The 24,350-nt window shown below is 55.1% G+C and overlaps 2 protein-coding genes across 2 annotated transcripts in view; one reads left to right on the top strand and one right to left on the bottom strand.

Moving 5' to 3' along the window:
• PIEZO1 (piezo type mechanosensitive ion channel component 1 (Er blood group)) overlaps window positions 1–24,350 on the top strand; it is a 362,810-nt gene that overhangs the window by 54,430 nt on the left and 284,030 nt on the right. Inside the window, 24 exon segments of the mRNA XM_063313055.1 lie at window positions 136–224; window positions 895–966; window positions 3,415–3,515; window positions 4,135–4,243; window positions 4,379–4,465; window positions 5,310–5,482; window positions 5,574–5,702; window positions 6,407–6,421; window positions 6,423–6,592; window positions 7,228–7,486; window positions 8,097–8,285; window positions 8,518–8,776; window positions 9,244–9,370; window positions 9,967–10,114; window positions 10,649–10,863; window positions 10,958–11,116; window positions 11,727–11,874; window positions 12,247–12,435; window positions 12,824–12,916; window positions 13,118–13,290; window positions 13,604–13,726; window positions 13,959–14,038; window positions 14,798–14,993; window positions 15,739–16,055. Coding sequence (XP_063169125.1) covers window positions 136–224; window positions 895–966; window positions 3,415–3,515; window positions 4,135–4,243; window positions 4,379–4,465; window positions 5,310–5,482; window positions 5,574–5,702; window positions 6,407–6,421; window positions 6,423–6,592; window positions 7,228–7,486; window positions 8,097–8,285; window positions 8,518–8,776; window positions 9,244–9,370; window positions 9,967–10,114; window positions 10,649–10,863; window positions 10,958–11,116; window positions 11,727–11,874; window positions 12,247–12,435; window positions 12,824–12,916; window positions 13,118–13,290; window positions 13,604–13,726; window positions 13,959–14,038; window positions 14,798–14,993; window positions 15,739–15,988 — 3,553 coding nt within the window. The 3' untranslated portion in view covers window positions 15,989–16,055.
• On the bottom strand, window positions 16,466–24,286 carry CTU2 (cytosolic thiouridylase subunit 2). Its single transcript, XM_063313052.1, has 15 exons — window positions 24,119–24,286; window positions 23,578–23,652; window positions 23,263–23,341; window positions 23,097–23,156; window positions 22,900–22,960; window positions 22,206–22,315; window positions 21,140–21,447; window positions 20,571–20,706; window positions 19,914–20,045; window positions 19,702–19,793; window positions 19,184–19,287; window positions 18,610–18,736; window positions 18,355–18,415; window positions 17,884–17,942; window positions 16,466–17,091 (listed from the first exon to the last, which is right to left on the bottom strand). The coding sequence occupies exons 1-15, from the start codon at window positions 24,181–24,183 to the stop codon at window positions 17,040–17,042; spliced, it is 1,521 nt and encodes a 506-aa protein (XP_063169122.1). The 5' UTR covers window positions 24,184–24,286; the 3' UTR covers window positions 16,466–17,039.

Raw genomic sequence — 24,350 nt, 5'->3', positions numbered from 1 at the left:
TGGACTTTGGCTCCTGGTGCCCGGAGGAATTACTTGGGGCGAGGAAACCCTGCAGGCAAAAGAGAATCCAGATGGAAGTTGGGATGGGGAGATGGAAACCCAGCGCCACTGCTCAGTCCTGCCATGTGCCCACAGGATGCAACGGATTCGAGCCAAGCAGGAGAAGTACCACCAGGGACAGCTGGCCAGAGATTCCGAGGAGGCCACGGAGGCAGACACGCCAGGTGTGAAGTGGGTTTCAGGGCCGGGCTGGGGAACATTTGTGAAAACCCTCTAGGAAGTCCGTGGTTTGGCCCTCTGGCCCTCCCCAAGGGCAGCAGACCCCAAAGTGGCACGTTCCACAGATGTGGTTTTACTGGATGCCCACATTGAAGCAATTCCAATTCCCTTGTTCTGGGCAGATGTCCCTACAAACGCAGCGTGAACTTGCGGAATCCTCATCACAGGATACCCTGAAAAGAGTGACCCTTCGATGCAGTTTGGACCAAGGGAAGGCTGATGGGGGAGGACGTGGGTCTCCCTTTATTCTTGCAAGCCCGCCCGCCTTCCTCCTATGATTTGGGGTCGTCCTGCCTGCAACCACAGCGTGGCATTTTATGACACGCGGCTTGGGCTCTGTGAAGAGCGGGAGACGCGCTGTTCTTTCACCCACTCACGGCCCCACGAAGCAGGCACGGCTTTTGCCCCTGAGAGGTTACGGGTCGTCTGCAGAGGAGGCCTGTGGTGGAGATAGAAGTGGTGGCACCAGGTTCTTTTTGGCCCGGGCTCCTGCAAGGCATCGGTGTGCATTTGAAGTGGAGCGGCTACCTGGTCGGGCTCGGCTGGCAGCATCCCCTGGCAGCCTCCCCCAGCCCTTCCTGCATCCCTCAACCGCCTTTGTGCCCTGTTCCACAGCCTCAGGCACCAGGAAGGACCCTGCCCAGCAAAGGAAGCGCTGGTGGCGCCCGTGGTTGGATCACGCCACAGGTACAGCCTGGCCCTGGCTCAGGGCTGGCGGGCATACTAACCCTGGCTCATTCGGCTCTGGGCGAGCCCTCATTCTGCTGGCGGAGGCCGCTGCAGTTGCTAACCAGGGCTCCATCTGGACTCGGAATCCATCACCTCCATTCTGCACGCCTCTCTCTGGGGGGGGCCTCAGAGGTCGCTCTCCTTCCTCTGGCTGCGGGCTGCGGGGTCCTCCAGCCTCCTCTTGCATGCGCTGCCTTTCCGAGCCGGCATCTCTCCCTGCCTTCCAAAGACGGCTGAAGAACACGGCAGCTGCAGGCCGTGTCAGGTGTCAGAAGCCCCAGAAACCCTGGCTGCTCGTCTCTCGTGGCTGCCAAAGGCTTTGGGAAGCTCCCCTCTGGTTAGGGACCACAGCAGGCTCATAGCTGAGACCTTGCGAGGAGGCCTGATTGTGTGGCCGATCCCTGTGCTGCACGCAGATCCCAGGTTCAATTCTGACCTATTTGGTGGGCTGCCCAGAAGCTGAACCACTGGCTGGTTCACACCTGAGACTCGCCTGTGTTTGGCTTAGCCGCTGTGGCTTAGTCGATTCACTGAGGTTAAGTTATGGTTTGCTATAGCACATGGACTGGGTGGAGCACAGAATGGTCTTGGATCATGGCTTGCTGTTGACCCAACTAGGTAGACAAGACTAAGAAGCCAATGACATGTGGGTCAGTCCTGATTTTAGCAGAATCTCGCAAGTCTGAGTGTGCTTCCCCCTCCCTCCCTCCATCTTTGGGCAAACTAGGGAGGGGCTCATCTGAAACATTTACTTGCATTACATTCTTGCCCCCCCAAGCTCAGGCCCCTCCTCTCTGACCCCTGGCTTGGAACCAACTCTTCCTCCTGTCCTTCAAGGCCATTCCCACTTCCCTCCACACCTGAGCCAGACCACCAGACTGAGCTGTGAGAGGCCGGCTTGCTTTGGCATCGCAGGCTGCGGGCAGCCTTTTTGGCATGTTCACCCAGCGTCATCCCTTAGCATATGGTACGGATTCTGCCTGACGGACCGAGGTCTGGCTTGCTGGAAAGCACCTCCAAAGAGAGAGAAATCTGGTCCACCCAGGAATAGCCCTTGCCTGACAGGATAGGCGCCCTCCCTGAAGAAGGGACCCAGGGCCTCCTGGGCACCATCCAGAGCACCCAATTGGCACCCACAAGGTCCCAGCCAGGCTGGGAGAGTCAGTGGCCAGAAACCCCACTGAGATGTTGCCAGTCTGCGTGGACAGCTGGTGGCGAGCCCTCCTGCTCCCCATCACCAGCTGCTTATGCCTGCATGCTCGGGAGTGCGTCTGCATGCTTTTACCTCTTGAGAAGCCTTGCGGCTCCGTGCGGCTTCTGACCTTCTCTGCTTCTCTTTTCTTCCCTCCAAGGCGAGCCACGTCCTGTGGAGGGCAGCCCCGCATCGCCGGCCGTGCTCTCCCAAGAGGAAGTAGCCCTTCCTTCTCGGGTGGACAGAGGCTGCCGGGGGAGGCAGGGCCATTTCAGGGGTAATGCGTTTGCACGAGCAGAGGGGGGCAGGGGAGGGGGCTCTGTCTTGGAAGCATCTTCCCCCCTGCTCACTCGAACTCCCTTTGAGATCAAGCCACAGGCTGGAACCCTCCATGAATTGCCCCCAAGGACATCCCTCGGGGCTTCCTGGATTTTACTGGGGGGGCAGGGGGTTGGTTCATTTGCAAGCTGGTTGGGCTGGATCTTGACTTCAGGTCATTAGGGGAATGCAAGGAACAGAACAAAGGGGAAGGCACAAGATCCCTGTGCGTGTGTGCGCACCCATGTGTTTAGGCCACGCAGAGTCCTGCCTGATCGACAAAGCGTTTCGAGGCAGTTTGCCAGCCAAAAGCACCACATCAGAGTTAGGAGGAGCCAACAAACGGCCCGAAGCATCAAATCCCAAATGCTGCAACTCACAACATGGCAGAGGAGCTTAGCAGAGTGCAACAAGATGACTTGACAAATGCGGGGGGGTTTCTGGAGCTGGCTGGGCCCATCTGGATCACCACCATGAGGACAATTAGGAAGGAAGAGCCAACTCCCAACCAGCTTCCGTCCCATCCCAGATGCTCCGGCCGGCCTTCCAGCACTGTGGAGTCGGTCCAGGCCTAGGCCCGGCACTGAGAAGGGCCCCTTGGGGTCCCTGTGTTGAAAGGAGACGGTCCGTGTGGGTCTTGAAGCCTCAGCTCCTGCGATCTGTAGCCAGTCTGGACTCTTGCCGTCTTTGCCTGTCCTCTTTTCCTGTCCTTGACCTATAGAGTGGCCCTTTTCTGCACATGCCCAGAGGCACTCTTGTCTTTCTGTCACTTTCCCTGCATGCCTCTCTTCTTGAGGGAGCCGTGGCCTTCCCCAAACCCCGTGGGGCGGTTGAGGGGGGGGGAGGAGGAGGAGGAGGGCATGGACTGATGCTGCATTTTGCTGTGGGGCCCATAGTGCTGCACTCAGGGGATTACTTCTTGTTTGAGACGGACAGCGAGGAGGATGAGGAATCAGCCGTGGAGGATCCGAGGCCCCCAAAGCAGAGTGCCTTCCAGGTGAGGATGGGGGTAGGAGACCCCCCCGAGGCCTTGTACAGAGAAGCAGCCAGGTGGGGAGCACAGATATTAAGGAGCGTCTGGGATGAATTTGCAGAATTGTTTTACAAGACAAGGTACAGAAGCTTCCCAATTCTTTTCTAGACTCACAGACACTGGATAAATATATCCGTCTTTTTTTTTTAAGACAGTTTTCCCTACTTCCCAAGCCCTGATAGGCTGCTGCATGAATGCAGTAGATTAATGAGAATACGCCCTGCACAGGCTCCAAGGGGCTCGGTTCTAATTGCTTCTCTTCCGGCATCCCTGGGTTGCTCCTTGGCAAAGCTGCCGAGATCCTTGAGGCAGGCAACCCTGGTGCCCTCCAGGAGCTTAGGACTCTAAGTCCCAACATCCTCAGCCGACACCATGACTGGCAAGGAATTGTGGAGTTCTCTTCAAAGCGTTTGGGATCCCAGAAGCTGCCTGTCCCTCCTTTGCCCGCCTTGCGTTGTCCTGAGATGGTTCTCCCGGCGGTAGAATCTCCTGCTTCTGGGATGTTCTCAGCTTGAGGTTTCTCCAGGGGCTGAGTGGAGGCAGCTTGGCTCCCTTCTCACCTCGCTCTGTTTTCCGGTTCTAGCTGGCCTACCAGGCCTGGGTCACCAACACCAAGTCCGTGCTGCGTGAGCACCAGCGCCAGGAGAAAGAGGAACAGGAGAGGGATCCAGCCCAAGACGCCTCTTCCCCAGGTGAGATCTTCTTGCTGTGGGACCCCACGGGGCTGCTTTCCTGCCATGTTTCCGGACACGGGTGGCGACAGTGTACCGAGCTGAACGCAATCGGTAGTCCAAGGAGCTTGGCTTCACCGGCTCTCCCTCTTGCAGGTGATGAAACCAAAGAGGAGACTCAGCCAGGTGAATTGCCAGATGAGAGTTGCAGCCAGGAGGAGGAGGAGGAGGAGACAGCTTCAGGTAGGTGGAAGCAAGGCTCAGCGGAAGGGAATGCCTGCATGGGTCACCTTTGACCCCTATGTTCAGATTCCAATCCCTTAGGACAGTGTTTCTCAACCTCAGCAATTTTAAGATGTGTGGACTTCAACTCCCAGAATTCCCCAGCCACCATGCTGGCTGGGAAATTCTGGGAGTTGAAGTCCAGACATCTTAAAATTGCCGAGGTTGAGAAACACTGCCTTAGGAAGAGGAGCGAGACCATTTCTTACCTCACAACAACCATGATGGCTTAGTGCAGCAACTTCCCATCTGTGACCTTTTCAGTTCACACCGAGGGAAATTAACAAAAGCTTGGCCACTTTTTCTTTTAAGTGTTGGGTTCCTACAGATGCTCCTGGATGCAAGCGTATGCCATATTGGGTGCAGGCAGGTGCTGGGTCACTGGCTCTTCCACGCAAGTCCTCCAAGATAAGGGCACCCATAAAGAAGAAGTTGGGCATTTATGGCCTGTTCAGTAAACCATGGTGAAAAAGCCTTGGCCTGGGGTGACATGTCACAGAGAAGCGGGTAAAGATTTGTTCTGTGCTACTCCAAAGATCTGGTAGCTCCACTTGACCAGAGGGGAGCGACGGAAGGTCCTTTTTTTTTCATAGCATACACAGTTAAATAGGAACTTGCTGCCCCAAGGAAAGAGTGGGGTTGCCAGCTTTTGGAGGGAGGTAGACTGATTGAAGAGAGTCCCTTGCAACCAACTGGATCCTCCATGGGTAGAGGCAGTTGGCTGCAAGAAACTGGAGGAGGGAAATATTGGCTCCCTCTTCTGCCCGGAGATTTTCTGAGTAACCTGGGCTGGTCTCATCCGCAGGGAAGAGCCACGTCGTGCAGCGGGTGCTCAACGGCCTGCGCTTCCTGTGGGTGCTGTGCCAGGCCATGGTGGACAGCCTGACCCGGTGGCTGCAGGCCTTCACCAAGGAGCATGAGCATCTGTCCACCATCCTGGGCCTGGAGAGGTTTGTGCTCGCCCAGCAGCTGGATCAGGTGAGCGCCAGTCAGCCAGGCCTGGGCCAGGTTGGGGAGCTTGGAGGGGAAATCTGCTTGCTCAAGATGCGTTCCCGCCTCGTCCGCATAGGCAGAGGAAGTACAGAGGGGCATCCTGGACAGGTTGTACCAGCCGCCCCCACCGGCCGACAACACCTCGGAGGACACAGCCTTGCCTGGGACAGCGGCAGAATCGCCCAACAGCATGGCTTCCAGGCAGGTGCATATGGGGCTGGGGAGGGAAGCCAGAAGGCAAGGACCAGGGGCAGCTCTGCCTTGCAGCACGTGGGGCTGTGGGTGCAGAGTCTGCCCCAGCGCCTGCTCCCCGTAGGGCCCAGGTGCAAGCAGGCATTGAGGAAGGATCCCCCCGGAAGTATAAACAGGGCCAGTCTTCCCAGGAAGAGCAAGGAAACATCTGGGACCAGTGGTCCAGGCCAGCTCGGGACGGGAGCCCATCCTGGCAGTAGACCTTGAACGTGCATCCCCCAGGCTTTCCAGCCCTCAGCTCAGTCTCCTCCTCCTCCATCATCATCATCATTTTTCCCTCCCCCGTCCTGTAGCCTTGCTTCAGGGGCAGCTGCACCGATGGTCCTCGGGTGGCCGATGCCCTCCCCATCTGCTAGGAAGGCGGCAGTCACATTTGTTGCATTGCCTGGGGAGTGGGGTTGGATGACCTCTCTGGAGCCCTTTCAGCAGTGGATTCGCACAGCACACTAAGCCCAGTTACAGGCTGGGTTAGTTTTCCTAGCGGCTCCGGTGTTAGGCGTCCCAGCCGGTACAGCTGCTCCTCGTGTGGCGTGTTGTGCGAACTGGGCCATAGGGTGAACTCAGTCAACTTAGGTTTTACTGCTTGAACTTGACCCTTTGGGTGACCGAAACCCCTTGTTGGGAGAGGCTGCGTGACCACCATCGTGCCTTCCGCAGTGGCTGCGACGGGGCCGAGGTCTTCAGCGCTGAAAGTACCGGCTACGACTCCCGGAGCGCCAGCGAGGAGCAAATTCCAGCTGCGGATCCTCCGGACAACGCGGGGCTCCTTCCCAGCAGCTCCCAGGAGCTGCTGGCTTGCGCCAAGGGCCGACCCCGCACCGCCAGCGAATTGCTACTGAGCAGGTACTGCATTGGTGCCAGCAAGGACTTACTTACTTCGGCATCTTAAGGTCACGTGTGCCAGGGGAAAAGTGCTTCACGTCATCCTGTTAAAGATGCACAACTTCAAAAGTGGCATCGGTGCCCCATTTTAGCATGTGAAAAAAAAAACGTTCAGGAGAATAATTTCTGGGGGCCGAGGGTGTCCCAACCCATAGCGTGAGACTGTTCGGACAAAGCTTGTGGATCGGACTGTTTCTGGGGGAAAACACAGCTCAGAGATAAACACCAGGACTGTGTGGAAAAGTCCTCCAGTGGATACACAGGAATTCCAGAACCACGTAGGTTGCTGTTCCGCTAAAGGACGCAGTTGCTGATCGCTGGACGGCCTTTTGTAGATAAAGAGGAGGAGTATAAAAACATCCTACTGGGAAATACGGAACAGTACTTCTGCTGTCCAGGATGTTGGGTCTTCAACTCCCAGAATTCCTAGGCGGAGTGGGGAATGTGGGAGGTGCAGGCTCAGTACAATACACCTGGGGGCTGTGTGAAAGCTGCGGACCGGGGTGGACGCTGTGAGTCCAGCCCTGGAGGAACTCTGCTCCGTGCCGCAGCTTTCCCCCGACCTGCTTCTCCCGCCCGACCCCTCTGCCTTCCAGGCACGTCTCTTTCGAGGAGTTGGAAGAATCCAAGGAGTTCTACCGTTCCCAGAACTGCTTTGTGCAGCTGCTGCTGGCCTGTTACCACCTCGTGGCAGGGCACTCGGACCTGCTGTGCTACTTCATCATCGTCCTCAACAACATGGTCACGGCCTCGGTCATCTCGATCGTCCTGCCCATCCTCGTCTTCCTGTGGGCCATGCTGTCCATCCCACGTCCCAGCAAGTGCTTCTGGATGACGGCCATCGTGTTCACAGAGGTGGGAGCCCTTCTCGGGGGGGGGGGGCAACCGCAAGTCTTCAGAGTTTGCTTTGGGAGAAATGGCTTAGCAGGCTCTCTCCAGGCGAGTGCCCGCCCGGTGGGTTGGGCTGCCGGCATTGCCCTGCCAGCAGGAGTTGGAGCCCGGTGTGCCACACCGGAGGGGGCCAGCTTGAGGAACTCTAGCTCATGGCTCTCCACGGTGTTGGGGAAGAACAAAGCACAGCTGCCCCCAAGGAGGAGGAGGCAGCTCCAAACCCAGTGGGAGCCCCCTTTGTGGCTTTTTCAAGTCAAGAGGGGCCTGTGCAGGAGAGATTAAGCTTGGGCTGCAAAGGCTGGACCTGTTGGCTGAGAACCCCCCGTGCTCTGGACCCATCCTGATGGCTGAGAATTGAGCCTACGCATTCAGAGGCAGTTCATCTTTGAATATACCAGCTGCTGGGTTGCAGAGTTGTTGCCTTCCATCCGTACTGGTGGAAGGGCCTTCTAGTGGAAAGTAAGACGGCAGAGCAAGCAAATCTTGGCTCTTGTTCTAACTCCCTGCCCTGTGGAAGTTCTTGAGATGGTAGAGGTCTTCTCCCCCAGACTCTTACACCTCTCTTCCTGCACAGGTGATGGTGGTGCTGAAGTACCTTTTCCAGTTCGGCTTCTTCCCCTGGAATAGCTACACCACTATGGTGCGCTATGAGGGCAAGCCTTTCTTTGCCCCTCGCATCCTGGGCATCGAGAAAACCGACAACTACATCAAATACGACCTGATCCAGCTGTTGGTGCTCTTCTTTCACCGCTCCCTGCTCCTGGTAAGAGAGAATCCGGGCTCCTGAATTGGAGCTAGAATTCCCATCTGGGCCGGGAGAGCAACCTTGGAGGGCACCAAGGGACATCTGGCAAAGAGCATGACATTTGGGGAGTGGCAAGTAATTCTAGCGAGAGACGCAGCTGGGGTGGCCTGGGCTGGTTTCTCCCGTGCTTCACGGCATCTGGATTCCACAGCAGGCCTTGGTCCCTTTCTGAAAGAGTTGTCCTCTCCAGAGCTACGGCCTGTGGGACCACGGAGAAGACCTGCTGGCCAAACCTCAGCTGGAGAGAGGAGAATCGCCAGTGTCAACCAAGGAAAAGGAAGAGTTGGAAGAGCCTTTGGCATCGGCCAGCCTTGCGGCAGAGAACGTGGTGGAGGAGGCAGAGGGGAAGCCAGAACCAGAGGTGCAGAAGGGGATCCGCTCACGGTTCAGAAGGAAAAAGCGAAAGAAGCAGCAGCTGAACATATCTCCAGACGAGCAAGGGGAAGCAGGTACTCCCCACTGGAGAGGGGGCTGGAAGGTGGGAGGCAGGACACCGAATTTATTTATTTGCTGATTAAACAGAGGTATTGATTAAACAGATTTATACAACCATCCGATTGACACGTGACTCTAGACGGCTAACCGTCTGCAAAGTAACATAGGAATGGTTGAAGGCGGTAAATAATCAACACGTGCGAATGGGGCAAGACCCAACAGGCTCACCCACTCCCCAGGCCCAGTGCTCCGAAGAAGAGTGAGGTCCTGAATGCCTGAGGGAAGGCCCTCAAGGTTGGGGCCCTCCGAATCCCAGGCGGGATGGTGTTCCTTCAGGCAGGCACGGTGGGAGAGGAGGCTCACTTCCTGGGTCCCAGTAGATGGCCCAGGTTAACAGAGAGGATCCCCACCCTGGCAGACCTTGTGCGCAGAGAGTGGCCAAGAGTTCATCCCACTCTCCCCCTGCTCATCTCTTTCCCAGCCCCAGAAATTCAGGAGCAGGAAGGAGAGGAGGAGGAAGAGAAGGAGAAGAAGAAGAAAAAATCGGGCCCATCCCGAGAAAAGGTTAAGGCTGCCAAACGCCGAATGACATACTTCTTTGTCTCTGCGTAAGTGATGGATAACTGGGCTGCTGGGGTGGAGTGGGGGGAGGCAAAAATCTTTGTGTTGATTCTCCCACCAAGAAACAGGTCGTCATGTTTGGGGTCTTCCTCCCATGGGTTAGGCTGTGGCAGGTTCATACACTGTATTCAGCCATTGTTATCCCTACTAGGGAGACCAAAATGGGAAATCAACTGCACAGCAACGCTAAAGCTGCTTTATTTAGGATCTTGCAATTTGAATTGTGCTCCCCCACTTCTTATACTCATGTGAATTAGGGAGGTGTCTATCTGAGCCTCTTCTGCATATTTTCTGCTTGTTTTGGACTTAAAATATGTTTCAGCCCCTTTTGCTGAGGCCACAGTTCCTGCATATCTCCAGCAAGGTCCTCTTCTGATTCTCTACAACCATTGTGTTTATGGCTCAGCTCAATGTGCAACCTGTCCAGAAGCCCTTCTCTTTCCTGCTGGGCTGTCTGTCGCTGGGCCCTTCCTTGCACCCTCTGGAGGCGGCTTGGTTCTGAACATGCTGGCCATTGGCAGTGCTGCACAAGAGAACACATCTCATATCTCTTACTCAACCCCCTTCGCCCCTCTTCCTCCAGAGCAGAGCGCATGCTCCGGCCAGCACGGCAGTTCTTCCAGGACATTCTGCACAGCAAGTACCGCGCCGCCACGGATGTCTATGCTCTCATGTTCCTGGCTGATGTGGTAGACTTCATCATCATCATTTTTGGCTTCTGGGCCTTTGGAGTAAGTCTGGTGGTGCCCCTGGGGATCTGCAGCTTTCCTCAAGCTGCTGCTGATTATTTTGGTGGGGTGATGCTTCCCAGAAGTCTTGGTCAAGCTGTTGGGAATTCTGGGAGTTGCAGTCACTGGTCATCCCAACAGGCACCTGTTGGACTGTTCCAGTAGAGCTTTTGCCCTCAAGGTGCTTCAGGGCTGAACTCTGTCAGCTGGGGAGGGACAAAGAGGAGGAGGGGGTGGAACAGGGGTCCTCCAGTGGGCTTATCTGCTGCCTGGGGACAACCCTCATTTTTGCTTTGCTGAGCTTTGGACAAAACAAAGAGCGACAAATTCCAAGTGCTCCTGAAATTCAACACAGGGTCACACACGCCCCGCTTGTAAAGGGGAAGGACAGCACTGTGTCTCCTGGCGTTGCCAGGGACAGCTAGTTTGGGGGACCCTGGACAGAAGCAGAGCATCTCCTATCCTAGGGAAATCCAGGGGTGGGGTGCATCTTTGTGTTGGCCAGCCCTCCCTACCTGAGCTTCTCTTCCTCTGCAGAAACACTCTGCGGCAGCCGACATCGCGTCCTCGCTCTCCGAAGACCAGGTGCCCCAGGCGTTCCTGGTGATGCTGCTGATTCAGTTCTCCACCATGGTCGTAGACCGGGCGCTCTACCTGCGCAAGAGTGTCCTGGGTAAACTCATCTTCCAGATCATCTTGGTCTTCGGCATTCACATCTGGATGTTCTTTATTTTACCTGCAGTCACTGAGAGGTGCTTGGCCCTTTCCTTGCCTCCCCCTGCCCCAGTTTGGGCCTGCTTTCGTAAGAGGAGTGGAGGCATGACCACCCCTGGTTTCCCTCCCCAGGAGGTTCAGCTTGAATACCGTGGCCCAGCTGTGGTACTTTGTGAAGTGCATCTACTTTGGCCTCTCCGCCTACCAGATTCGCTGTGGTTACCCTACTCGCATCTTGGGGAATTTCCTCACCAAGAAATACAACCACCTGAACCTCTTCCTCTTCCAAGGGTAACAGCTGAGCCCCCAGCAAAATGGGGTGGGGGGTGCTGGGAGAAGGAGCAGCTTGACGTGGGGCCCTTTATGCAGAGTCCACCCTGGCAGGCAGCGGGACACTTTGTGGTGGAACTGGGATGCTTTGCAGAAATGTAGAACATGCAGATCTTTTGGGGGGGGGGGAGTGAGAACATGGATCCCACCACATCCTGTGTCTGCAAGTGTCCCTACAGCTGCTACCCTGTTTGCTCACCACACAGTGCTCTAGCTACATGTAGAACATCACGTGAACACGGGTCAGGATTGTTTGATGGATTCATACCCCACCTTTCCTTCAGGAGCTCGGATGGCATACCTCGAGCCCTCTGCTCCCATTTTTCCCCACCGCAAAGCCCAGTGGCACAGGTTGGACTGCGAAAGCAACTGGCCCAAGGCCTCCGTGGCTGAGGGCGGAGTAGAATCAGTGTCCCTACTCCAAACCCAAGCCCCGCACCGCACGGCTCTCAGAATAAGGGTGCAGCAGCAGCAGCAGAGAGGATGGTTGGGGGAAAGGTCCGCAGAATTGTCCAGGGACGACCAGTATCCATGCCTGGAGGATCTGAAGATACGTGTCTTGGCTTCGCAGGTTTCGCCTGGTGCCTTTCTTGGTGGAGCTGCGAGCCGTCATGGACTGGGTCTGGACTGACACCACCTTGTCCCTCTCCAACTGGATGTGTGTGGAAGACATCTATGCCAACATCTTCATCATCAAGTGTAGTCGAGAGACAGAGAAGGTGGGCCACCGTGGAGGGGGAGGAAGCATGAGTGGGGCTGGGCCTCCCAGAGCAAGCTTTTCAGGGGGTCTTCCCCAAGCCAGCACTTCAGTTCCTATAGTCCAATGTTTCTCAACCTTGGCAGCTTGAAGATGTGTGGACTTCAACTCTCTGGCTGGGGAATTCTGGGAGTTGAAGTCCACACATCTTCAAGCTGCCAAGGTTGAGAAACACTGCTTTGGTCTCTAGCCAGCATGATGGCCTCCAGCTGTTAATAGTAAGGAGAATGATAGTCGTGGTCCAGTACACCTGAATGGGAGGCAAGGGGGTTTGGGACAACGCCTAGGATGCCCTGAACGGACCTGTTAGTGCTGTGCCCCTCTCACCCTGCAGAAATACCCACAACCCAAGGGTCAGAAAAAGAAGAAGATTGTCAAATACGGCATGGGGGGCCTCATCATCCTCTTCCTCATCTGCATCATCTGGTTCCCGCTGCTCTTCATGTCGCTCGTGCGCTCCGTGGTGGGTGTGGTCAATCACCCCATCGACGTCACCGTCGCCCTCAAGTTGGGTGGCTACGAGGTGAGAGCAGCGGCCTTGTGGAGAAGCCAAGCAACAGGCCGCTAGACATTCAGATGCTGCTGAACCACGGCTCCCAGCTGGAGCTGCTGGCCGTTGTGGCCGGGCAGTGGCCCGTGTTGATTTTAGGGGAGAGTTGGACTCAGCTCTTACAGCAGCTGTAGCCCAAGTGCCTTGCCAGCTCCAGGCCCCCAAGGGGCGCCCTGAGATTGGGCGGGCTGAGTGTCCACCAGCTGCTTGGGTGCTTCCCTCTTGGTTGATGAGGGAACAGCAGCTACGAGAGCCGTGCTGTTGAACTGAGGGTGTGCACACCAGGCTCTCTTGAATCAGGATCGATGGTGTCCCTGAAACTCTTGCTCCCCGCTGTCCCTCTGCCTCGTTTCTTCTCCAGCCCCTCTTCACCATGAGTGCTCAGCAGCAGTCCATCCAAGCTTTCACTTCCCAGGACTATGAAAAGTTGACGGATAAGTTTGAACGGCAGCCGGTGAGCAATAGCAAGAGGGTAGGGCAGGGAGGAGGGCACTCCCCTCCTCCAAGTGGTGGGAGGACAGGCATCTCCCCTGACTCATTAAAGTTACCGCTCCATGCTGTTACCATGGGAGGAAGCCAAGCCAAGCCACGGTGGGCTTGGACTGAACGGGTTGTGCCCAGCTGACCTGGCCCTGGCGCTCTCTGCCGCCCCCAGCTGGCCATGCAGTTCATCACCCAGTACGGCTACGAGGACATCACCTGGGCCCGCATCGAGGGAAGCTCGGGGTCCTTGTGGAGCATCAGCCCTCCCAGCCGGAAGCAGCTTTGGCAGGAGTTGCGCGATGGTTCCTCAGACATCACCCTGCGCTTCACCTGGAATTTCCAAAGGTACTTTGGGATCAAGACTGGGTCAGCCCAGACAGTGCCCGTGGCCAGAAACAGCCCTTTGCAGGGTGGTGCTCTTCCTGCTCAACAACAGATGCAACCTTTTAGCTGCGTGTGGTTTGCCTGTGGGACTCAGACGTTCGCTTCTTCCGGCACTGTAAAGATCAGCCTTCCTAGGGGCAGAGGGGGCTCTGGGTGGAAAAGAGCACCATGGACGAAGGAGGGTGACAGGGACCCCTTTCCTCTGCTGCTCTTTGATCCGCCCTGCTCCTAAAACGCCCTCCCCTTCGTCCTCCTCCTGTTCCTCAACCGCCAGGGATCTCCGCAAAGGAGGGAAGACGGAATACACCACCCAGAAGCACACCATGGATCTGGGCCAGAACAGCCTCGTGAGGCGAAATCTGGCTAGGCTGCTGCAGGGCACCCATCGTGACCCTGTGTGAGTCCTCCCCGCCCCTCCCGGCCTTGCCCCCTTTGCCGAGGGGGCCAGAGCGAGCCTGGGGAGCCCGGAAGGTGGGAAAGGGGGCATCCGATTGCATGGGTCCAGGTTCACACGCTGCGCCAAGGCGTAACTTGAAGCACATGCTGGCTTTAAGCAGTGTGCAGACGCAGCCTGTTTTCAGCTTCCTTACAAAGTCTTCTTTACCCTGCTCTGTTTGTCTTCGTTCCAGGCGGATTTCCCATCTCTTCCCACCCTATATACGGGCGCCCAGTGGCCCCGAGGCTGACCCCGTTGAGGCCCTGCTCCCAGGTGAGGACGCCGGGTGGAAGCCGCCTCTGCACAAACTCAGTCCCCCAGTTTCTCCTTCTGAGCTGATGGGGCTTCCTTGCGCTCGCTGAGAGGCGAGCCGGGGCCAGAACGCAGAAATGCCCACCAGACGTCATAGGAGGAGCTGGGGGAGCTGATGTTTTCCTGGCTGTTTCAGGTGGGAATGGGAAGAGGAGGCAAACTGCTCTCTTTCCTCCTTCCCAGATTCATGCTGCAGAAATTTCTGGCTCCAGCAGGGCAGTTTTCAAAGGTGAAAGTAGAAGCGGCTGGCCTCGCATCTGCTTTCTCCCTTAATTTTGAAACGGAGCTCCAAAAACAGTACTGCGCAAAGTCAGGAATTTTGCTCCTGAATTTGGGCAGCACAACTGGGGGGTACTGGGGGATGGCCAGTGGGGTTGGGGGAAGCTGCATCCACCCCAGCTGGAGGCTTCCCTTGAAGTCCAGAGGGCCCATATCCGGGTTACCCACAGCAATCGAGGCAGGCGATGGAAAGATTAAAACCCTTTAAAAAGGAAGAAGTAATACAGCTTGAAAGCCACAATAAGAACACAGAAGCAATTAAAGTGGACAGATGAATAGATAGGCCTTTGATGCAGTTCCTAAAAACCATGGTGTAATTGGGGCTGGGAGGACTCTAAAGAAATGGGAGCAGCTTTCTCCGCGCCCAGATCACCAGCCGTCGATAAGTGGGGCCGGCGTCTTATTCAGCGCCTTCTCTCCTCTCCCCACCTCCTCTTCCAGACGGGGAGGAGAGCTACGTGGATGTTGAAGTGCAGCTGAAACAGCAGCAGGTCCAGCCTGGGAACAGCAGCACCAGCGTCCTGGAGTGGTGGATGATCCAGCTGGCTGACTGCCAGTCAGACTGCCACATCCTGCCCATGGTCATCTTCAGTGACAAAGTCAGCCCCCCCAGCCTTGGCTTCCTGGCAGGATACGGGTGAGTGATCGAATCCACCAGCCCCGTCCCACCGGTGAAAACCAGGCGCGTTCCGAGCGGGGATAGTGGCCTAGGTAAGCGTCCCAAGGGTAGGCTGACTCAGCTCCTCCGATCCAAGGACGTGGCAGAAAAGCTGTGCCTGAGTATCCCAAGGAAAGAGCAAGTGTCCCCCCCACCAAGTTGAATGGGGCTCTCTGGGCTCACCTGGCTTTGCTTTGGCTGGTCCCATTTACTGGATTTCTCCACCCAAAAGACAGCCCTTGGGAGATGGTTAAATGCTGCCCCTTGGTGGGTGGAATGCAGCCAGGCTTTCTTTGCATGCAGCTTTTAATAGCTTGCAAAAATTTAACCTAAAAAGCAGGGGGGATGCTCCCCAGTCTCCCTCCTACTTTGCATGGCCACCTAGCAAGCTTTTTTAAAAAATAACAGCAGGGTTCAGAACTAGGACACCTCCTTTTGTGCTCTGGAACAATGCAGCCCCTCCACGCATTGATCAGGGTGGCCATGTTGGCCATCCGGTCCCTTCCCAAAATTCCACCCGGAGGAGCAAACAGCTGCGATCGTGCAACACACTAAGCCCTGGGATCGAGGCTTTCAGATCACAGCGGATCCTGCTTAGCCAGTCTGCCAGTGGTTCGTGCGTTATGTGGATGCGTTGAGGAGTCTAAAGGCCTTTAATAGACTGTGGGAGGACAGCGGGAGGGGGGCACATTCGGAGCCCTGTGCGGACTCTGTTTCTGCTCAGGATCCTGGGTCTTTACGTCTCCATCGTGCTGGTGATTGGCAAGTTCGTGCGGGGCTTCTTCAGCGAGATCTCCCACTCCATCATGTTTGAGGAGCTGCCCTGCGTCGACCGCATCCTTAAGCTGTGCAACAACGTCTTTCTGGTTCGGGAGACCGGAGAACTGGAGTTAGAAGAGGAGCTGTACGCTAAGCTCATCTTCCTGTACCGCTCACCGGAGACGATGATCAAGTGGACACGGGAGAAGGAATGAGGGGAGGTGGGATGGCCAGAACGGGACTGAACTCCCTTCGCCCACCGGAACAGCCTTTGAGGACTAGCTGCCCAGAGAACGGGCTTGGCCAGCTGCTGGTCCTGGGCACCGCCCCTTCCTGCCCCACCTCTTCCGCTGAAGGTGCTGGGGGTGGGGCAGCCCAGAACCTGAGCCACCCTTGCAGCCCACTGCGGTGGGAGAGGGGGAGACACACGGCCACTTTTTGAAACACGTTCCCCTTTTTTACGGAGATACCGCCTGCTCCCTCTCCCAGTCCTGGACTCCTGCTTCCTTCTCCCGCGGGGACCAGGAAGCGTTTGGAAACAAATTGCTGTCCTGCTGCTGAAATGCCCAGATGCCGCCCACTACTTGTTCTCTGCAGCTCTCAAGCCTCCCCCCTCCTCACACGCTCCCCGCCACTCTCGGCAAGCAGCGCCATCGCTGCTGGGAACGAGGGGCCGTTGGGAGTCTACAAACTATTTTTTTCTATAGGAGGTCATTTTATTTATACAGGTCTATATAATAAAAACAAAGCTGTGATTTTAAAAGCCGGTGGGGAGTCAAGGTGGAATTCAGGGAACGAAGGAGCGAAATTCCTCTGGTTAAGCAATGATGCTTTGGGGTAGCTTCGATTTCTCTGGTTTGGAACAGTCTTGGACCGAGAGGGAATTTAGATGAAGCCTCAGGAGGCCTGGATGGGGGTGGCTGCCAGGAAGGAATCTCTATTCCTTGGGATCTTCCACAAGGCTTCTGTGAGCGAGGCTGCTCCCTTCCTTATGTTCTAAAATTGAGTCCTGTGTACAGAAGTGGAAATGCAGTTCACTTGCACATCCAAGGAGCCTGAGGGGTCAAACTGGGCACATTTGAAAGATCTGGGTCCTCCTTAGCTCAATCTGGCCACTGCTGAATCCAAAATTATTTACTTGCTTGAGGAATACTCATGGAAACAGAGTGTGTCAGGCCATCAAGAGCGTTAACAGTTCTCCCACGTGCCTCCTGGCTTCTACATCCTGGCGTGTTCTCCTCTGGGCCATAAAGCACCTGACACAAGTTAGGCATCATCTTCAAGCAGGAACTCCTGGATTTCTTCCTTCATCGCAGCCCTGCAGACAGTCGAAACACACAGACAGCCGCCGTAGGGGGGAAGCGCTTAGCCCTAACCAACTGCCGATGGAGGTAACATCCCTCCCTCCCCGCCACTGACCCCGGTGAGATCCGGGCTCGTTTAAATTCACTGTGGAAACACGGCTGGCATTTTGCACTCTATTCTCCAACACCACATTCCCCTGCCAGGTCTCTGGATCGGTGGGGATGCACTCTGGGGTCCACTGCAGTGCATTTCAACCTTGGCAGCTTTTTAAGATGTGTGGACCTCAACTCCCACAACTGAGGAGTTTTGAGGAGAACTGGGGAGTTCTGGGAGTTGGGGTCTACACGTCTTAAAAAGCTGCCGCGGTTGAAATGCGCTGGTCTATTGGATGACCGCCTGTTCCAGGGACAGGAACAAATGCACGCTTAAGGGTGTGACCTTTTTGCCTCGGCCTCAACAGCTACAAGAACGCAAGCCGTGTCCCATTGTTACAATTCTTTCCCCGTTTGCGCTGCTTCGCCAGTTCCGTCCTTGCTACCCATCTCTGGGCTGCAAAGGCGGAGGGCAAGATGTAACTCAGCCTGAATTGGTGGGGCCTTGGGTCTCTGAGCTTGCTTTTCTTCCGGGAGCCGTTTCGTGATTAGGTTAGGTAACAACATCAATGCGCTGGGAAAACGGCAGCAAGGACCCAGCAGCGTCTCTGGGCTATATTGCTGCCCTGGAGGAGAATGGCACAATCTCTGAGGCCCCTTCCCCAGGGTTTCCTCCAGCACAAATCCCTCCAGGCAATGGCTTTGCCCCATACCTGCATCGCTGGTGCCCAGCTTCCTCATGAATGTATGGAGGGAGAGACTCCGTGCAGCTCTGCAAAGGAATTGTTGGAGTGAGTAGAACCAGCCTGTCCTGGGTGGGGAGCAGGACCCACCAGCCTTGTTCCTTTTACAAATGGTGGCCCCAACAGGGGGAGGTTATGCACAATCCGGGACACAAAACCACGGCAGGGCACCTCAACAGTCACCCGCAGCACGACCTGAAGTTCCTCAAAAAGCCAGGATGGAACCCCAGAGATTCTGCAAAATTCCCCCAACTGAGACATTTAACCCGAGGGGAAGGGCCGACTTACTGAACACGCAAGCAGGAAGCACTGATTTTAATTCAAGCCCAAAGACCTGTTTGTCCTCGGCCTGCCTGCTTCTGCCTTGGAGCGGCTGCACACCTTGACATCAGCAGGCACAGCAGTCCTTCTGGTCACACACACCCTTCCTTGCACACTTACCAGCTCCTTGAGTGTCAGACGGCAGCCGTAGCAGAGCAAGGGGAGAAGTGGGGAGGAGTCTCTGTTGGGGGAAAGCCAGAACATCAAGCCTCTACATTACACCTGCGCGGACTAGTCATTTATTTATATTTCGAATTTAGCCACTGCCCATCTCACTCAGAGTGACTCTGGGAGGTTTATTTGGGGAAGGGGGCTATGGAGAGCAGGGGGCCTCATTCACACACAGGACAGTACATTCTTTGTGGGGGTCCTTACCCCCCCATTGGAGGTCTCCCCCAGCAGCCTGCCTGGGTCCTGCCCCCTTCACAGCAACTATTCTCAGCTGGCGGCCTCGGGCAGAGCTCCTCCGATAACAGCCTGGCCTGCGAGGAGGATCCGTCCTCTGTGAGGAAAGCAGAGTTACAGACCTTGAAAGCCGGTCCTCAGGCCAACAGGCGAGAAAGCTTGACAGCTGAAACCGGGTGTTTATATTTTGCGTGTAAGTGAACTTCACAGCATCCAGAACTCAAGGTTTGGACATTTCCCCTCGACGCATCAAACCAGGAGGCAGTCGCCTCTTGATCTTTCAGTTCCAGTGAGCAAACTCTCCTTGCTGAGCCAACAACTTTGCATTTGCCGCCATGCCTGTTTGGCAAAGCAACTGGGAGGGAAAGAGCCCCCCCACAAAAAACTTTCAGCTCCAGGGAGCAGGTTCCTCCAAGGAGGACTGGCTATAATTCTGACACTGTGGAATTCTGACCAGCATTTCAGCTCTTGTCAGTTCCGGAATCCCCAGCAGGTACCAAACGTTAATCAAGCAGCGAGTCTCCCCGCAGAGAAGGCCACGTACCAACACTGGTGTCCAGAGGGCAAAGGCAAAGGAGGCACTGGGCCGGTGCGCTTGGCACATCCGAGCCAACTTCTCGGGGAGCCGCACTGAGCTTCTCTCCTGTCCTGCAACAGGGACCAGAGGGGACATCAGGAAGAGAGCCGGAGGGGAAGCCCATCTCCGGCCTGACCCACTCGAGCTACCTGCACCTTGTGCAGGGAGGTCACAGAACCCACTTTGGGATTAGACCCCGCTGTTTTTACAGTGCTCTTGTAGTCCACCTGGCGACTGAAAGGGCCCTGCCTGTTAAACGCAGGCAGAGGGCTGACCTGGATTTGTAGAGAGCAGGCCAAAACACTGGCACGTTCTTTAGCTTGCTGTATTTTTTTGCCCCCAGAAGCTGGGAAATGCAGCCAGAGCTGCAGAGGGCACAAGAGTGTGTTGGGAGGGAGTTGGGCTTAATGGACAACGCTGCTGAGCGTTTACTAGGAACATCATCAAGCAGTTTGGGCTTTATCGGACTGGCAGAGGGTACTCACCGGTAGACTGTACTGATGGTGGAGGGAAATTCAGACTGCAACTTGCAGAGGAAGCTCTCAATCAGCAGGTGAATGCTGGCTCTGTCAGAGGCCTAGGAGAGGTGGAAACATCTGTCACAGCTGCCACCCAGATCCTCCTGACCCACCGAAGGGTACCCAGTAAGGGCAGAGGACCCTCCGCTCTGTCTCCCACCATGCTCCGAACTGCTTACTTTGGTGTCCAGTCCAGGCGTGAAGACAGTGGGCACCCCAAAGAGGTGGTTGTAGAAAATAATTTCTTTGGCGGGATACTCCCGCATCGGGCGCAGGATCAGAACGTCACCGTGGCGGCTGTCCAAGAAGCCCTTTGGGGGAGAAGAAATGGGAAAGGGCGGGACGAGCGGTGCAAGATCAGAGACCAAACAGATCAGAGAGGCTGAACCAGTCATAGGCAACTAACACCCCAGCCCCAGAACATTTCAGGAGGATTCTGGAAACAGACTGATCCAACACGGGTAAGGCTCCAACCAGTTTATCTGGCCACAGGTGGAAGCCTAAATCGCTAAAACCTTGCCCTTCTTCTACAATATTATCTTGTGTGTGTTTGCCTGGAAGATATTCCTCAGTGGGCTTGTCCTGGGTGAAATGTGCAGTCTTAGCCACTTGACTACGCAGCTTTAGGAGTTTAGGATCTTCCTTCCCTCTTCAGGGGCCAGGCCTGAGTTTAATGCTGGCTTTACAAAGCTCAGGGCAGCTGCTTGCAAGGATGGACATGTCTAAGCCAAAGAAGATGCCATCCCTGAGGGGGGCAAGGAATCTCCTGTTGAGACCGAAACGTGGAGCAAACTGTGCCCAGTGGGTGGGAAAATCATGACCCACTTTGTTCTCACCGTGTCCATGGCCAGGAAGGCCCCCCGTCCCAGGCAGAGGTTGGTCAACAGCTTGACACTCACACGGGTGCAGCTGTCTCCCACCATCACCTTGGTGTATCCGTTTCTCCGAGCCACATGCAGGATCAGGTGAGTCCTGAAAAGCAAAGGGATTTTCTCCCATTCCGGCCAAGAATCTGGGATCCAGCCAAGGGCCCAGAAAAACAGCTGAACGTTCTTGTTTTCCTAGAAACAGCAGCCCAGAATACGTCCAACAACAGAATCAACCCTAGAAACAGTCTAGAACAGCCTCATGACTATGAAACCCACTCTAAGACTAGTTAGGGGCTTGCTGCTTACAAAGCCAACTTGCCGCCAAGGATGTCCGCCTGTTTCCCGAGGATCCTGAGCTGGGATCTGGGACTGAATGACCCTCTATTAAGTAAGAGCACCAGACAACAAGAACACGTAAAACATCGGCAAGGCTTCTTTCTAGTTCTCCATTCTCAAGACAAACCCTTGATGAGAACTCATTCGGCCCACGGTGCTGGCGATATCACCTTCACCCAGGATCTGGGCAAGTTGCTCACCGGAGGGTCTGCAGAAGCTCCTCTTTTGCAGTTAAGGATCTGACAGCCCCGAAGAGGCGGGACAGGGCTTCTGCGTGGGAAGCGGGAAAAGAGCTAGTGGCTAGAACTGCCAGCCGCTCCTTCCAGGAACTGCCTCGTGTGCTGCACTCTGCCAGCTGGTCCTCCAGGGAAGTTGCTGCATCCTCCGTCTTCTCCCACTGCTGCTGCTGCCACCTTGTAAAATCAGCCACTGCTTCCTTGTAGCTGTGAGCCTGGTCAGCAGGACTGTGGGAAAGCGAGTTCAGGACCGAAGCGGGAAGGTCAAACACCTATGAAAGAGCAGGCAGGGCATGAGCTAGGTCAAATGCTGCCTGAAGGACGGTGCCTCAAGCAGACCATGATAAGCATACACAAAAAACAACCGCTTTGACAGATTTTCAGAATTAGGAACTGTATTTCCTTCCTGCCCTGTCAAGCCTACTGTTACTTTTCACTTTTCTGGAAGTGACAGTACTGGAAGTGCATCTGTGCCTTGTTTCTCAACTTCCCTTTGCACAACAGGTATTCTCTGATCCTCTTTTGCGTTATAGAAGCGAAAGAGGATCAGAGAAAACCTATTGGGCAAAGGGAAGCTGAGGCCAAGGCACAGACGCACTTCTAGTACTGTCACTTTCTGGGCCAAAGTCTGGGCCAAAAGTTCACTATCGGGACACAAAGACAGGACAAAATTATCATTCTTCCATAAAACATTGCAAGTTACACTGGCAACATTTTATGGAAGAATGATAATTTTGTCCTGCCTGGGGTCTTCCTAGGCAGCTGAAGAGGGTCTACCTTCCTGATGCTCTAATTTGGCGTTTCTCAATCTCAGAGACTTTAAGGTGTGTGGACTTCAACTCCCAGAATTCCCCAGCCAGCCACAAAGTCACCGAGATTGAGAAACACTGCTCTAATTTAATCTGCTGAGTAATAACACAACTTCCTTACAGGCAAGTCAAATTCAGCCAGCCAGCTGGCTAAGGCTGACATTGATGCCATACCACTGAAGTGTCCTGCTATGAAGACGCTGAACCTCAGCCATAGTTACCTCCTCCAAGAGCAGCAGGTGATAGGGAAACCCTGTAGCTTGCACGATAGCCTCCACCTGCCCGCAGGTGTCCTCCCGCTCGCCCAAGCTCCGTCCACACACAGCTCCCTCTGCATAGCAAAACCAAAAGCGTCAGCAAGGTGAGGTGGCCAACTGAGAGAACCTCAACAGAGCACTCTCTTCTTACAGCCCCGGAAACATTCCTTATGATGGATTCCTCAACCAGGGGTGGTGCTGGACCTGCAGCCACTGACAGGTACCCTACGCAATCTTGGTGCCCCAACCCAAAGGGAAGCTTCCATTTCTTTTTTCTCAAAAAAAGCAACTGCCTATCGATCTGGAACAGTGTTTCTCAACTTTAAGACAGGTGGACTTCAACTCCCAGAATTCCCCAGCCAGTATGGCAGGCTGGGAAATTCTGGGAGTTGAAGTTCAGTATCTTATAATTGCCAAGGTTGAGAAACACTGAGCTAGGAGGATGGGTTGCCCCTGATTTCAACCTTTCAACACACAGTAATACTCCATGGTTAATATGATCAAAGGGAATCGATTCTGGAGATCAACTTCCCTAAGCGCCCTTTTGCAGCTCTCAGGGAAGTGGCCATTAGCCACATTATTTCAGTCTGAACAAGTTGCCTCCACGTTGACCCAGTCCCCAAATGCAGAGGGAACACACAGGGCTGCTGACACAAACCATCAATGTAGATTACTCCTGGTTTGAAGCGAAGTTTCTTTGCTGCTTCTCGGTTCAGACCCTGAGAAAAGGAAGGCAGGCAGGCTTCAGTTCAAAAACCTGAGATGCATTACTTTGCTGGGGTTATTATGCTTTATCTATTTGGAGCTTCTGCTGTTTGGCTGCCCGTCCTGCTCGGAAGTCATGGGCAAACGTACCTCTTGCACCTGCCGCAACATTGAGCTGGAGGTAGGACCACCCGAAAAAGCCAGGAGAACCTGCAAAAGTAGGGAGAAAATATCATAAAATGTGTTTCCTGGTGTTAGTTAGTCATCCTGCCCACCTCCCTTGCCCTGAAGCAGTAAGATTATGATAGGACAGGACCTTCTCTCCAGGATAAATGCAGCGATTCTTGCCCAGCATGGCACGGAACTTATGAACGAAGTAGTCCTTGAAGCAGGCCCTGCAAAGCACACGAAACAGTGTGGAGAAAAATCCAGATTTATTCAAGACCCTTGGCCTCAGCCTAAGTTTCAGCGGGCCAGAGATAAGCATCTTGGTGACCAGGGTTAGCAGAAAGGCTCAAGAATAAATCTGCATTGCAGCAGCTGCCAGGAACAAAGAAGTCTGCAGGGGGATGGGAGGTGGGGAATATTCAGAAATTCTCCACATCACATTCAGCTGTCCTGTTGCACTTACTTGCAGAAGGCGTCTCCAGCACGAATGATCACCACGGGGGGGCCGTCCTCGCACTTCATGCATTTGGAGCTGCAGCTTGGAGAAGAGAAAGCAAAGAGTCTGACCAGACACCCAAATTTTATTCTCATCTATCTGATACAGAGGTTGAAACAGTAGCAAAGAACAACTCCTCTTTAATATAAAAGTATTTTTCAACCTTGGCAACTCTAAGATGGATGGACTTCAACTCCCAGAATTCCCCAGCCAGCTATGTTGGCTGGGGAATTCTGGGAGTTGAATTCCACCCATTTTAAAGTTGCCAAGCTTGAAAAACACTGCCTTAGGGCATGCTAAACCATGGTTTGCTTAAGGCTAGTTTGCTGAACAAGCTACCCCATTACCATTAGACTTAGTACGACTGTTGCTTCTCATTATGGGTTCGGCGAGCGCCCTGCACCAACTCATGCAATGGTAGCTTGTTCAACAAACCATGGCTTGCTGGGATGCTGCCCCTCCGCCGATGAGGGCGGGTACCAAGGGGGAGCGGGCAAAGCTTCCTTACCGGCCCCGGGGCCTCTCCCTGGGGAGCCGCCCCCCGCCGCAGCCACCCTCCCCGCCGTCGCACATCGCCTCCTCCCCCTCGGCCCGTGGGGCGAGCGAGGCAGCTCCGCCGGCGCCTCCTGCTGACGTTTCGGCGGCCTCCCTCGGCCGGGAGACCACAATTCCCAGCCGGAACCTCGGCGCGGCCGCGCACCCCGATGACGCTCCGGGTCCGGGAAGTCTCGCGAGAGCCG

This window comes from Candoia aspera, chromosome 11, assembly GCF_035149785.1.
Source record: "Candoia aspera isolate rCanAsp1 chromosome 11, rCanAsp1.hap2, whole genome shotgun sequence".
NCBI classification, from domain to species: Eukaryota; Metazoa; Chordata; class Lepidosauria; order Squamata; family Boidae; genus Candoia; species Candoia aspera.
Note: the sequence above shows the minus strand (reverse complement) of the source record. Positions and strands in the feature narration are given on the sequence as shown.